Source organism: Gekko japonicus, unplaced genomic scaffold (assembly GCF_001447785.1).
Source record: "Gekko japonicus isolate JY-2015 unplaced genomic scaffold, Gekko_japonicus_V1.1 scaffold5477, whole genome shotgun sequence".
NCBI classification, from domain to species: domain Eukaryota; kingdom Metazoa; phylum Chordata; class Lepidosauria; order Squamata; family Gekkonidae; genus Gekko; species Gekko japonicus.
The window spans coordinates 31652-45376 of record NW_015167220.1 but is presented as its reverse complement, the minus strand read 5'-3'; the positions used below and the strand labels follow the sequence as shown (position 1 = coordinate 45376).

The 13725-nt window shown below is 49.8% G+C and overlaps 1 protein-coding gene across 1 annotated transcript; it reads left to right on the top strand.

Annotated features, from left to right (window-relative positions):
• The first annotated feature begins 12783 nt into the window (after nt 1-12783).
• Nucleotides 12784-13725, top strand: LOC107112101 (olfactory receptor-like protein DTMT). Its single transcript, XM_015413173.1, has one exon. It carries the CDS (start codon nt 12784-12786, stop codon nt 13723-13725), a length of 942 nt encoding a protein of 313 aa, XP_015268659.1.

Genomic DNA, 13725 nt, shown 5'->3' with positions numbered 1-13725 from the left:
AAACCCCCCCAAAACGGGGAACCCCTGGCAAACGGGGGGGGGGGGTTTGGCAACCCTATTCCCAACACCTCCTGGTTGTCCCCGGCCCGAGGGACGTCTCCTTAGCCTCGACCAGTTCAGCCCTTGCCCTAGTCTGATGGAACATGCTCCCATCTGAGATCAGGGCCCTGAGGCACTTATTACAGTTCCGCAGGGCCTGTAAAACGGAGCTGCTCCACCAGGCCTTTGGTTAAGGTGGCAGATGTTCAATCGTTCTAGCCTCCTCTGTCCATGGCCCCTTTCCCAGTGCCCTTACTACTTGGGCACCGGCGTTCCTTGGGGAAACTGTCCCTGCCTAACACTTGGCATTCACTGCCACAGGAGGTGGTGGCGGCTACAAGCATGGACGGCTTCAAAAGGGAATTAGATAAGCATATGGAGCAGAGGTCCATCAGTGGCTATTAGCCACAAGGTATAGATAGGGGCTCTGGGGCAAGTGATGCTCTGTCTTCTTGGTGCTTTGGGGGGGGGGGTCAACAGTGGGAGGGCTTCTAATGTCCTGGCCCCACTGCTGGACCTCCTGATGGCACTGGTATTTCTGGCCACTGTGTGATACAGAGTGTTGGACTGGATGGGCCTTTGGCCTGATCCAACACTGGCATCTCTTATGTTCTTATGAGGCATGGGTTTTTGTCATCACCTGTTGCTATGTCATCTATTGTTTTATGGTTTTATGTTGGAAGCCGCCCCGAGCCCGTTTTTTTTTTTGGGGGGGGGGTAGGGCAGGGTATAAATGAAATAAATAAATAAATAGGGTGAGCAGACCCATAGCTACAGAGGGGCATGTTGGGGCCTGCCCCCCCGACTTCTTGCCAAGGCTCCCAAGTCCCATCCAGCCCCCTGGCCCCTCACACTCTGGGCCACCTGGGGGACTCTCCAACACCGCCCCTTCCCCAAGTGCGACTTGCCTCCCCACTTTGGCGGGCAAAGTGCAAATGCTGCAAAAGTGAGTTTTTTCAAAAAAATTATTTTGTGACCTCGATGCCCCCTGACTTATTTAAAGCCCCCCCGAGTTACAAAATTGTGGCTACGGGCCTGAGGGTCAGGCAGCTAGGGCCCACCCCATGCACATGGCGACCAGACAAATCATGGAGGCAAATAAGCCTTCAAGGGGCCCTGAGCAACTACTTCATAGATCACAGGTGTGCTGTTTTGTAACCCACAGGCAATATGGTGCACGACATGCCCCTCAAAGACAGGAGAGGAGCCCTCAAATGTGTTCCATGCTCCACCACCCCGACGCCTAACCACACTGTGACAGACCAGTTGGTGCTCACACCCTGGGCATCTTTCCCAAGGAGATCATCGTGGAAGCTGTAAAAACCACTATAACAAGTCCCCACCCCATGGGAGTGATGGAGTACCCTGTGACCCTTCTTTCGGGGGTTCCCATGAATGTCCACAGCATAGTCACCTCCAGCCTCTCTGCACCTTCAGCTGGTGGTGGACTGGATGTTCAGGTGGAGAAGGGGAATGATGCTGGTGCGCTCCTAAGAACATAAGAACATAAGAGATGCCAATGTTGGATCAGGCCAAAGGCCCATCCAGTCCAACACTCTGTATCACACAGTGGCCAGAAATACCAGTGCCATCAGGAGGTCCACCAGTGGGGCCAGGACATTAGAAGCCCTCCCACTGTTGACCCCCCCCCCAAGCACCAAGAAGACAGAGCATCACTTGCCCCAGACTGAGAGTCCCTATCTATACCTTGTGGCTAATAGCCACTGATGGACCTCTGCTCCATATGCTTATCTAATTCCCTTTTGAAGCCGTCCATGCTTGTAGCCACCGCCACTTCCTGTGGCAGTGAATTCCAAGTGACTTCCTTTTATCCGTTCTAACCCGACCGCTCAGCAATTTCATGGAGTGCCCACGAGTTCTTGCATTGTGAGAAAGGGAGAAAAGTACCTCTTTCTCTACCTGCTCTATCCCGTGCATAATCTTATAAAGCTCAATCATGTCACCCCTCGGTCGTCGTTTCTCCAAGCTAAAGAGCCCTAAGTGCCTTAACCTTTCCTCATAGCTCCCGATGGGTATGAGCCCGTCTGAGCATCTGTCAGCAGTGCAGTGGCTGGAGGAGGCTCCACCAGGGACCTCAGCCACAACCAGGGCTCCCTCCACCAAGACCCCTTGTGGAGGACCCCACTTCCAGGCATCTGCACATACATCATGGAACCTGTGTCATGGCAGTGGCCATGACAGCAGCTGCTGCCTCAGCTACGGCATCCGCAGGAAGAGAACACACTGTCGCCCCTCAATGACTTCTGTGGTGCGGCAATCAAAAGATGAAAAAAGATATGTTTCGGCATCCCTGCAGTGGAGCAAGTCGGCCAGGCGGTGGCAGTGTGGCAGCGCGACATCAAGAAGCCCTGACGTCATCAGCCAGCCAACAAGAATACAGCCGTCGGAACACGACTGATCCAGCCCGCAGATGAAGCCTCCGGCCAGCTACAATGAGTGTGTAATTAAAATACTGTATGTTGTCTTCCCTATCCCCCACGAATATTGTTAGTCCAAATGTCATGAGTAACCGTAAATCACTCTGAGCCCGCAGGTGTGTGGGAAAAAGCGATTAATAAATCGAAAGAGAAAAAAAATGAATGCCAAGCAGGTCCCCTTCAAATCCACACCTCGGCCAACAGTGAGATGGACCAGTAGATCTAGCACAAAGTTAATCAGGGAGCTCTGAGAGAACTGTGAATGACCCAAGGTCACCCAGGTGGCTGCATGTGAAGGAATGAGGAATCAAACCTGGTTCGCCAGATTAGAGTCTGCTGCTCTTAAGCACCACACCAAACTGAGGTCATTGTATCTACAGGAGAGACGTGCAGAGGCATGTGTCTCCATGGAAGGCCATGAGCAGCGAGAGTGATAGGACAAAGGGAGAGTGGGGGGGGGAGGTCAGAGGGCAACACCCAGGTTAAAACAATGGCCCCGGTCACATGGAGGATTTGCCGCGCTAAAGGCACGAATGTCAGGCGGATTTTCGGGGCGCGATCACACCACAACATCTGGGAAGCGTAGCGCACCCGTGGCCAACCTGTGGCGTCCCACCGAAAATGCGCAGTAAAAAAGTACAGCGGAAAGTGCACTAGTATCTGGAAAACACGGGGCAGGGGCGGGCGTCTGATCATGGGAGCGCTAGTATCCCGTGGCATCCGGCGTCCGTCCACGTCCCGTCGCAAACCGGATGCTTTTCGTAAGCGCATGCACACAAACACGTAATTGAAAGCAGTGCTGCTCCGCGGAACTGCGCATGCACAGAAACGCGAAACGCTTGCCGCGCCACTTCTTTGCCACGCTCCAGCATCACTGTGTGATCGCGAGCTAACAGCCGAAGCGCGGAGAGTCGAGGGACCGTCTGATCAGGCTACCACACTTTATTTTGCTCCGGGGCAAACAGCCATGCCTCCCCCCCCCGCGTTATCTGGTCCATGTGCCAGGAGATACCAGGAGATACCACCTATGCACACTAAGCGTGATGTAGCGCCCCCCCCCCGAGTTCAGACATGCTGTCACTCACTCCAACACTCCTTTGTCTAGAAAATGTACATGTCACTTCTCTCGAGACCTGCTACAGGAAGTTCACAACTAAAACAGTACAATAAAACTACACAGCCATTGAAACAAACCCTGCAGCACTGAAACAAACCATGCAGCATGGCCTAGGGACAAGTGGAGGGGATGACTCTCTCCTTGCCATCAACCCCCATCCTACAGCCCCGCCCCACTCAGTGGAGTTACTGGGCCCCTTCTGTCATAGTGCTCTGGCTGATGACCTCCCTGTGAGTGGCCATTCTATGGGGTCATCATGGCAGCCAATCAGCCCCATGAATGGTGCTGGGATTCAGATGGGGCCAGGCCGAATGCCCACAGGGGCAAAGGCACTTGATGGCTGTTTACTTGACGGCTGTCCCCCTGCCAGGTCATTGTTCAATATGACTTGTGGGGGGGTGGGGGTTGTTCTTCTCATTATAAATGGCTGTGGTCTTGAGCAGAGCTTTTTTTGTAGAAAAAGCCCAGCAGGAACTCATTAGCATATTAGGCCATACCCAACAGCAGAAACCCATTAGCATATTAGGCCGCACCCCTGACAGCACAGCTCATTAGCATATTAGGCCACACCCCACATGTTACCAGAAGTGTGGTCATCCAACCACACCCACCTTTTGCTTCTTATTCTATTTACTTTGTTGTCAAAACCCTGGGGTTTTTTGTAGCAGGAACTTCTTTGCATGTTAGGCCACACACACCTAATGTAGCCAATCCTAATGAGTGTCTGCTGTTAGGTGTGGCCTATTATGCTAATGAGTTCCTGCTGGGCGTGGCCAACTCGGGAGCCAGCCGGAACTCCGTTCCTGTGCGTTCCTGCCCAAAAATAGCTCTGGTCTTGAGCAATGTTCTCTCTAAGCTGTGGAGTCTTGTGAGCAAAAAGTCTATGTTGCGAGCTACTGGCATTAAAGTTGCGAGCGGGCGATTTGGCCACTGCATCAATTAGTTTGCTCTGGAGCCATCCTTCCTGAGCGAAGACAAAAATGTGAGAGCCGGAGTCTAAAAAACTATGAGCTAGCTCACACTAACTCAGCTTAGAGGGAACGCTGGTTTTGAGCATGGTCTTCAGGTAGGGAAGCTGAGGGAAGAGACAACTCTGCAACACTCTGCATCCTGTCTCTGGCTGTAGCAGTTCCCTTGTGGGTCCCTTAGTGTCACTCCACAGAAAAGTTTCTCAGGAGGGCTTGCTGTAAACATTAAGCTAATTGGCTGAGCCCTTGAGTTGGTGTCTTCGAGCTAGGCCCTTGAGAATCTCTCAAGAGGGAACCCGACTGCATCATCCTTCATCCCCGTGTTGTGGATATCACCGCTCCCAAGGGTCCAAAGACATGAAGAAAAGCTGGTGGTACCATTGCGTCACCGCCTTCTGACGCTGCAGCAAAAGATGGGCCAGATCTGCTCGGCAGATGAAAAACCCTGCACCCTTCAGATTGGCAACATCAACGAAACGCAGGCAATTCCCTCTCTTGCTCCAGCAAACCGAAGGTGTGTTTTGGGCTATGTTAATCATTTGGGTAAGTAGGAACACTTTGTGCGCTGAAAGGTTTCTACCATCAACAGGCCTACCAAGATCTGCTTTCTCTGGGCGCCACCGACTCACCTAATGTGCTCTCTGCAAAGAACAGCCTCTTGGAACCTGCTGGTGACTGGGGAAATCGGCAGTTCTTGGCCAAATTCTGCTGGTGACCCGATCCTAGAATCATAGGCGGAATCTGCATTTGTCTTTCCCACCTGTGTCCCAGCCTTTTGACTCTGTCTTCAAAAAAAGCTGCCTACATTTGGTGTCATTTTCACACCTCAAGAGTGCTAGCTTACTTTTGGACGTCCACATATATTTATCATCCTTTTGGGGCAGCTCCACTGTCATTCCACCTCTGCACTGCTTTAAAAGAATCTTCTCCAAACAACATTCAAACAAGCATAGAGAAAGTTGGCATCACAGCATAGGGCTGCCAAGTGGGGGGGGGCGAGTAAACCCCCACTTCAAAGGCCCAATTTCCGTCGCCACAGAATCGGGCCCTGGGGGGAACTCCGCCCCCCCAAGCGCAGCGTGGCTGCGTCACCAGAGGTGACGCAACCACGTCAATCACGTTGGGAGAGTGATTCAGCAAGAACACTCTATGGTTTTCCCTCCGACGATCGGGGCCACGCCCTCAACGTGTTTGACGTTGCGCATCACTTCTGTTGATGTGCTGGCGGTGCACGCGCATATCAACGGAGAGCTCCCAGAGCCCAGCGAGGCTCCCCCGCCGGTAGGGAAAATCAACTTGGCAACCCTATCACAGCAGCACGAAAATGATTTAAAAATGCAAATGCAGATTCGGCCTAATACAATCACAGAGTTGGAAGGGGCCCTACAGGCCGTCTAGTCCGACCCCCTCGCTCAATGCAGGATCAGCCTAGAGCATCCCCGACAAGTGTTTGTCCAGCCGCTGCTCAAAGACTGCCAGTGAGGGGGAGCCCACCACCTCCCTAGGCAGCCGGTCCCATGTTTTGCAATAATTCAGGAGACAGGAGAGAGTTAAGGCTAAGGAGATCTTTAGCTCTTTGTGGGCTACAGGTGACACCCAGGGATACTACACTGCCTGTCATCCTGAAAGTTAAATAATCCCAGTTGTCACAAAATGCACAGCCTCAGTCCAGGGTTTCCTGGCATGCAGTCCAGGAGCTCCCTTCCCAGTTCCGCACAGGCTGCCTTTGTTGAGTGAGCCCCTCCAACCTCTGTAGTCTTACACCAATGTGCCTTCCCAGTTATTACACCCTTCTGGCCCTCCCTGGTATTTCCCAGCTCCCAGTGTCTCTCTACCAAGTCTTTGAAGCCCTTTGAAATCATGTCCCCAAAGTCCTTAGTGCCTATCAGTGTTCCCTCTAAGCTGAGTGAATGTGAGCTGGCTCACAGTCTTTTAGCCTCCGGCTCACACATTTTTGTCTCCGCTCAGAAAGGGGGAGGGCTCCAGAGCAAACCAACTGATGCAGCAGCCAAATCGCTGGCTCACAACTTTAATGCCAGTCGCTCACAAAGTAGGATTTTTGCTCACAAGACTCCATAGCTTAGAGGGAGCATTGGTTCCTATTAACAAATCCTTACTCAAGTCTAAGGGAGCTGCGGTGGCTCAAGCGGTTAAGACGCTGAACTGCAGGCTGTGGAAGGTTGGTAGTTCAGGAGTTCAAGACCCGGGTGCTGCAAGACGGGGTGAGCTCCTGTCTCTAGTTCCAGCTCCTGCCAACCTAGCAGTTCGAAAGCAAGAAATTGCAAGTAAATAAATAGGTACCACTTTGGTGGGAAGGTAACAGCGTTCCATGCGCCTTGGTGTTTAGTCATGCCGGCCACATGACCACGGAAACAAGCACCGCAACCCTAGAGTCAGACTCGACTGGCTTGCGAGCAAGGGAACCTTTTACCTTTTTACTGAAGTCTAAGTCCTTAGGAGCCGTTTCTCTGCCCATCCTGGGTCTCTCCTTTTTCTTCCTTCCTTCCTAAACAGATTACTTTTATTGAACAATTCAATATGCACAGGAATAACGGAATATATTAAAACTTTATTTGACTTAAATTTGGATTGCGGAGTCCCTATACACACAGTGTGGGATGTGATGAAAGGTGTCATCTGTGGCAAGCGTATCTCAATCCAGCCCTTAAAGAGTCCAGAGACAAACGGATATCAGAACTAAAAGACAGCATGACTAACCTAGAGGTGGTGGTGGGGGGAATGAAACATGCGGGGTTGGACATTACTCAAACTAGACTCTGAAAGAAAAAAGTTCGACATTCTTGAAATCCAAAAGAAACTTCTTCTTTTCTTAAAACACATGCTGGAGAAAAAAGCCTTAAATCCCTGTGCATGCTTCATTCATTCATTCATTCATTCATTCATTCATTCATTCATTCATTCATTCATTCATTCGACTTATTTCCCACCCTCCCCACCGAGACAGGCTCAGGGTGGCAACACTGGACATTGACATGACAGTGGTGGTTTTAATTCCCAGTAGATCCTGCCCGCCCCTCTATTCCTTTGTTCATTGATTATTGCTCACAGAGACCTCAGCACTCTCTCGAAGCACTTCTGCATCCTCTCTATGGCATCCAGCCTCTTATTAATAGTGCTGAAGGATGACTTACACACAGGGCCGGCCCGAGGCAAGACTGTGCCCTAGGCCAGCAGCAGGGGGGCCGGGCGCTCTGTCGTGGCAGTGGTGGCAGCTCCAGCGGCAGGTAAGGAGCGCTGCCAAGAGGGGGTAAAGGGCCGCACGGTCCTGGGGTGCGCAGAGGCAGAGGGCTGGCTGGCTGGCTCAGGCGCCAACAGAAAGAAAGTGCCACGGCGCCGGTGGCGCAGCCTCAAGTTTGTGCACTGGGAGGGGGGAGGATTGTGTGAATCAGACAGACAGCCCTCCACCTCGGCACGACCTGGGACCATGTGGCCCTTTCCCCCCTCTTGGCAGCACTCCTTACCTGCCAGCTCCCCCGGCAGGCGGTGGCAAGCATGGCTCCGATGCGGGCTCCCCTCTTCATGCACCCACTCTGCTGGCGCCTCTCCCTGCCAACCATGGGTCGCCGGAGAGGGTCCGGGCGGGCGGGAGGGATGCGGAGGGGAGCTTTGGGGATTGGCACTGGATTTTGGCAGGGGAGGCGAACTTTGGCGTCCCCATCCAGGGCCCGCCACCCCATCCAGGGCCTCCCGCTCTAGGCAAGTGCCTAGTTGGCCTAGCGGGAGATCCAGCCCTGCTCACACAGCCTCTCCAGTGAGCAGAAAGCCACTAATGGGTGGCTTCTAGACGGTCCACCAGGGGGTGGCATTCCCTCTCTCCTGATTTGACAGGGTTGCCAGAAATGCTCCCTCTAAGCTGTAGAGTCTTGCGAGCAAAAATTTACCGGCATTAAAGTTGTGAGCGAGCGATTTGGCCACTGCATCATTTAGTTTGCTCTGGAGCCATCCTTCCTGAGCTAAGGCAAAAATGTGTGAGCCGGAGGCTAAAAAACTGTGAGCTAGCTCACACTCAGCTTAGAGGGAACACTGGTTGCCAGCCCCAGCGACTCCGTGCTGCACTCCCCATTCAACCCGCTCACCTTCCTGCACGTGAGCACAACTTCCCTGTCGCCCATCTCAGCTGGCCTAAGTTCCACCACTGCTTATCTCTCTGATGCCTCCCTGCCTGTAATCCCCTCTGGCACACATGTGGTCGAATCTGCATTTGCATTTTAAAATCAGTTTCGTGCTGCTCTGACGCCGTTTTTCTCTATGCTTGTTTGATTGTTGTTTGGAGAAGATTCTTTTAAAGCAGTGCAGAGATGCAATGAGAGTGGAGCCCCCACAAAAGGGCAATAAACATATGCCAATGTGCAAAAGTATGCTAGCACAGTTGAGGTGTGAAAATGGCACCAAATGTAGACAGCTTTTTTAAAGATGGTGTCAGAAGGCTGGGACACTGGTGGGAAAGACAAATGCAGATTCAACCATGGTCTCTTCTCCAGCTTCCTCTGTGTTTGCCTAGTCAGACGCTTCCCCACCTTTCTTGGCCCCTCTTGCCGTCTTCAGGTTTCCAACTTTTGCTGCTGACTTTTCATCTGCCTCCCCCCCACCCCCGTCCTTTCAGCTTTCTTTAAAGTTCCTGACTGTTTGTTTCATAAATGACTGTGCACTGAAACTGTTGGTCACGGTCTAGCCAACCAGAGAGCCAGTTTGGTGTGGTGGTTAGGAGCACGGACTCTAATCTGGGAGAACTGGGTCTGATTCCCCACTTCTCCACTTGCACCTGCTGGATGACCTTGGTTCAGTTACAAGTTATCTCAGAGCTGTTCTCTCATGAGCAGTTCCCTCAGCCCCATCTACCTGTTGTGGGGAGGGGAAGGGAAAGAAGATTGTGAGCCACTCTTCAGCCAATCTCCTCCTCCTCCTTCTCCTCCTCCTCTTCTTCTGATCTTGGACTTGTTTCTGAGTGGTTCTCAGACTTGTTGAGAGATGTAGAGGTTGTTACACCAGTTAAGAACAGTGAAACAGTGACCACAATGCTATGAAATTCAGCATTCAGGTCAATGGAAAGTTACCCTTAAAGTCCAAAACTGTCACATTTGATTCCAAAAGACGGAACGTTACAAAAATGAGGGGAATAGTAAAAAGGAAGCTGAAGAGGAAACACGAGAGTACACAGTTACAGTACACAGAACATACTACACAGTATACGCTCATTAGCACTGATTGGAACCAATAAACCAGTGATTTCAGACCAGACTGCAAAGTGTGCTACTAAGAGTTTACTGCATTCTATGTATTCTGTCCTGCACAGTGTCTGATCTCTTCGGCCTAAAGGCCCGTTTCATTTTTATTTAACTTTTAAAGTGTTATTAAAGATACATTTTGTTTAATCTTTTTAACGTATGCTTTTAACCTCAACCTTTTAGGTATCCAATTCCATTTCTGGGTTGGGTTTTTGCCCCTTCTTTGGTGTTGCTGCGCCTCATGGTGACACGGACACTACCCAATAGGTGCTCATCAGAATATAAATGCAAAATCACTAGTTCTGCACAAAGGTGCAGATCTGTTCTCTAGTTTGGGTCAGACTCTCTGAGCACACATACATGACATTCAGAATTCCCAAGCCCTGACACACTACTAGTGTCTAGGTAAGTAGTAGTAAGCAGGGCTCTTTTTGTAGAAAAAGCCCAGCAGGAACACATTAGCATAATAGGCCACACCCAACAGCAGGAACTCATTAGCATATTAGTCCACACTCCTGACAGCACAGCTCATTACCACATTAGGCCGCACCCACATGTTACCAGAAGTGTGGTCATCCAGCCACACCCACCTTTTGCTTGTTATTCTGTTTACCTTGTTTGTTGTCAAAACCCAGGGCCTTTTTTTGTAGCAGGAACTCCTTTGCATATTAGGCCACACACCCCTAATGTAGCCAATCCGAATGAGTTTCTGCTGTCGGGTGTGGCCTATTATGCTAATGAGTTCCTGCTGGGCATGGTCAACTTGGGAGCCAGCCGGAACTCCGTTCCTGTGCGTTCCTGCCCAAAAATAGCCCTGGTAGTAAGTAAGTTTATTGTATATGGCCGTTGGCCGTTACAATATAAAATATAAATACAAAATATAAATTTAGGGTTCAAAAGTACTGTTCTAAAAACAAAGCCTTTAGAATAAGACTGTATAGCATTTGAACAAATAAAACAGTCAAAGTTTTTAAATCATAAAAGCTATGCTACCAGTTTTGTAGCTCTAAGAAATAGCCTTGGATCTAACTTTTCTGGCTGCAAGCGCAAAAAGCGCTACCGTGCGAGTAACCAGGGGATACCTATCCGACAAGAGGAAAACCAACTTTTCATTGTCAGGTAAGTTGCAAAGTTGGCTTAAAATTCCAGATAGAAACCTGCTTCTTAGGTCTGAATATAAAGGGCAAACCATAATACAGTGGAATAGATCTTCCACTGGGGTACCACAAATGCATATACATTGTTCCTGTGGTTTTCTGGCATACCTTCCAAGCAGCACTTCAGTGGGCATGGATTGAAAGCGAAGGGCGGTAAATGCTGCTCTTAAACTGTGGACTGCAGTGTCTGACAAATAGGAGGTTCTTAAGTGATCTTTTTAAATTCTATGATACCATGGTGCAGATTTTGACTGGAGTATTAACCTTTTGTCTAAAAGAGCGTCCTCATTAAACATCCATTGGCGCAGGTCCTGGGTATTTACAAAAGATCTGGATAAATCGTCAGGCACCATTCCCCCCCCCTCCAGAATTTAAATAAACACTTTATTGAGTTTTATAATTTTCCATAAAGCATTCACAGTTTTTACACATATAAAACAAGTATAGATACTGAATAACTGGTTACCAGAATAATAGGTGCACAGAGTACCATGAGATGATGTTATTATAAAATTCGATGCACGTTTTATCATTACTTAGTAAATCTAAGTAGCTGGCTTTGCTAAATGCTTCGTTTGGAAGCTGTTGAAATTTTGGCATCGATTTCACGATCGCTAAGTGCGCTCGAACCCTTAGTGATGGAATACCTGTTTCTGCCCTCATTAACGCCACAGGCGAACCCTTGGGCAGCGCCAATAACCGCCTCAGGAAAAGATTTTGCACTGTCTCCAGGCTGGTCAATATTTGTTCCTTCCCACCCCAAAGCTCTCATATTGTTGGATAGTGTTGGCATCTGTTTGGAGAAGGACTTATCTTAACAGCTGGATCTATTAAAAAGCCCCCTTTAGTATGATAAAATCTCAAAATTACTCCCAGTAGCTTATTTGCTTTTGATTTGATGGAGGCTACAGATCTGTTCTCTAGTTTGGGCCAGACTCTCTGAGCACACATACATGACATTCAGAATTACCAAGCCCTGTCACAGTCTGGGTTTCCTTGGTTACTCACAGTAATTCAATGTGAACCTGGTTTAAGTCTGCAGTATAGGCAGCCATCAGATACCCAATCACTTCAGTAAGCATGTTGGATGGATTATACATGACATGCAAATGCTGTAATAAATCCCAAAGGCTGCTTACAGAATCGTAGAATCCCAGAGTTGGGAAGGGGCCCTACAGGCCATCTAGTCCAACCCCCTGCTCAGTGCAGGGTCAGCCTAGAGCATCCCCGACAAGTGTTTGTCCAGCCGCTGCTTCAGGACTGCCAGCGAGGGGGAGCTCGCCACCTCCCTAGGCAGCTGGTTCCACTGCTGAACAACTCTTATGGTAAAAAAAAAAAAAAAGTTTTTCCGAATATCCAGCCAGTACCTTCCCGCCCTTAATTTAAACTCATTATTGTGAGTCGTCTCCTCTGCTTCCAACAGGTACAGCTCCCTGCCCTCCTCGAAGTGGCAGCCCTTCAGATACTTCAAGAGAGCAAAGTTTCTTTAAACAAGAATGCATAGGAGGGCAGTGTGACGGGTAGACAATTTTAATTCAGAATGCTGGGTCAGAGCGTGGGGGAGGATTTGGAGCAGTAGTGAAGTCCGCTGTGATAACCCATCGCATCTCTGCTTAAAATGGCACCCTTCCAAATGGACGTGTTTGCTAGGCAGCTCGATTTCCACTATGCAAATTGGGACCTAGATGATGGGGGGGAGGACTGTGTGCCTAGAAATCCATCAGCCCACACTTTGGCTGGAGGCCTCTCTACTTTTCTTCATTGGTTGAATTTATCAACCAGAGCTCTCCTTCTGACTCTCACCCTTACAGCAGCAGCATGCCAATGAACCACAAGAACACAACTCTGGTCTCCGAATTCTTCCTCCGTGGATTCTCCTCCCAGCCAGAGGTCGAAACACTCCTCTTCCCGCTTTTCCTCTTGATGTATTTGCTCACCATTCTGGGGAATGTAACCATCATCTTGTTGATCCGCTGCGATAGGCACCTTCTCCAAACCCCCATGTACTTCTTCCTCAGTCACCTCGCAGTGGCCGATTTGGGTTTTGCCAGTACCATTGTCCCCAAGGCGCTACAGAACTTGTTGTCTCAGAGAAAGACCATCTCCTACCATGGCTGCCTGGCCCAGATGTTTTTCTACATACATATCGGCAATGCAGATAGCTACCTTCTGGCTTCCATGGCCTATGACCGCTACGTGGCCATCTGCAGCCCGCTGAACTATTCCATTGTGATGAGTCACAAACGTTGCCTCCAACTGGCAACTCTGTCCTGGACTATCACCATGTTCCACTCATTGATTTATACGTTCTTGATGTCCCGTGTTGAGTTCTGTGACCCTGGGGAAATCCCTCATTTTTTCTGTGACCTTTATCCTGTTCTGGATGTCTCTTGCTCTGACTCCTACCTGATAGATCTAGTATTGATGACTGAGGGGATAGTAGAGATCCTGGGGCCGTTTGTGCTCATTATCATTTCCTACGCACTCATCTTCTACTCCATCGTGAAGATTCCATCTGCCACTGGGAAGCGCAAGGCCTTCTCCACATGCGGGTCCCACATCTGTGTGGTGGTCATGTACTTTGGGGGTATCAGCTTTGTTTATTTCAAGCCAAATTCTAATTTGGCGGAACGCCATGACACCTGGGCGGCTATGATGTATACCATGGTCAATCCCATGGTGAATCCCTTCATCTACAGCCTCAGGAACAATGAGATGAAAGCAGCCATGAAGAGAGTCATTAGGAAGCATTTTCGTTAA

What these genes read in the sequence shown, in the direction of transcription:
- LOC107112101 (XM_015413173.1), top strand. Translation starts at nt 12,784, where the DNA reads ATGCCAATGAACCACAAGAACACAACTCTGGTCTCCGAATTCTTCCTC.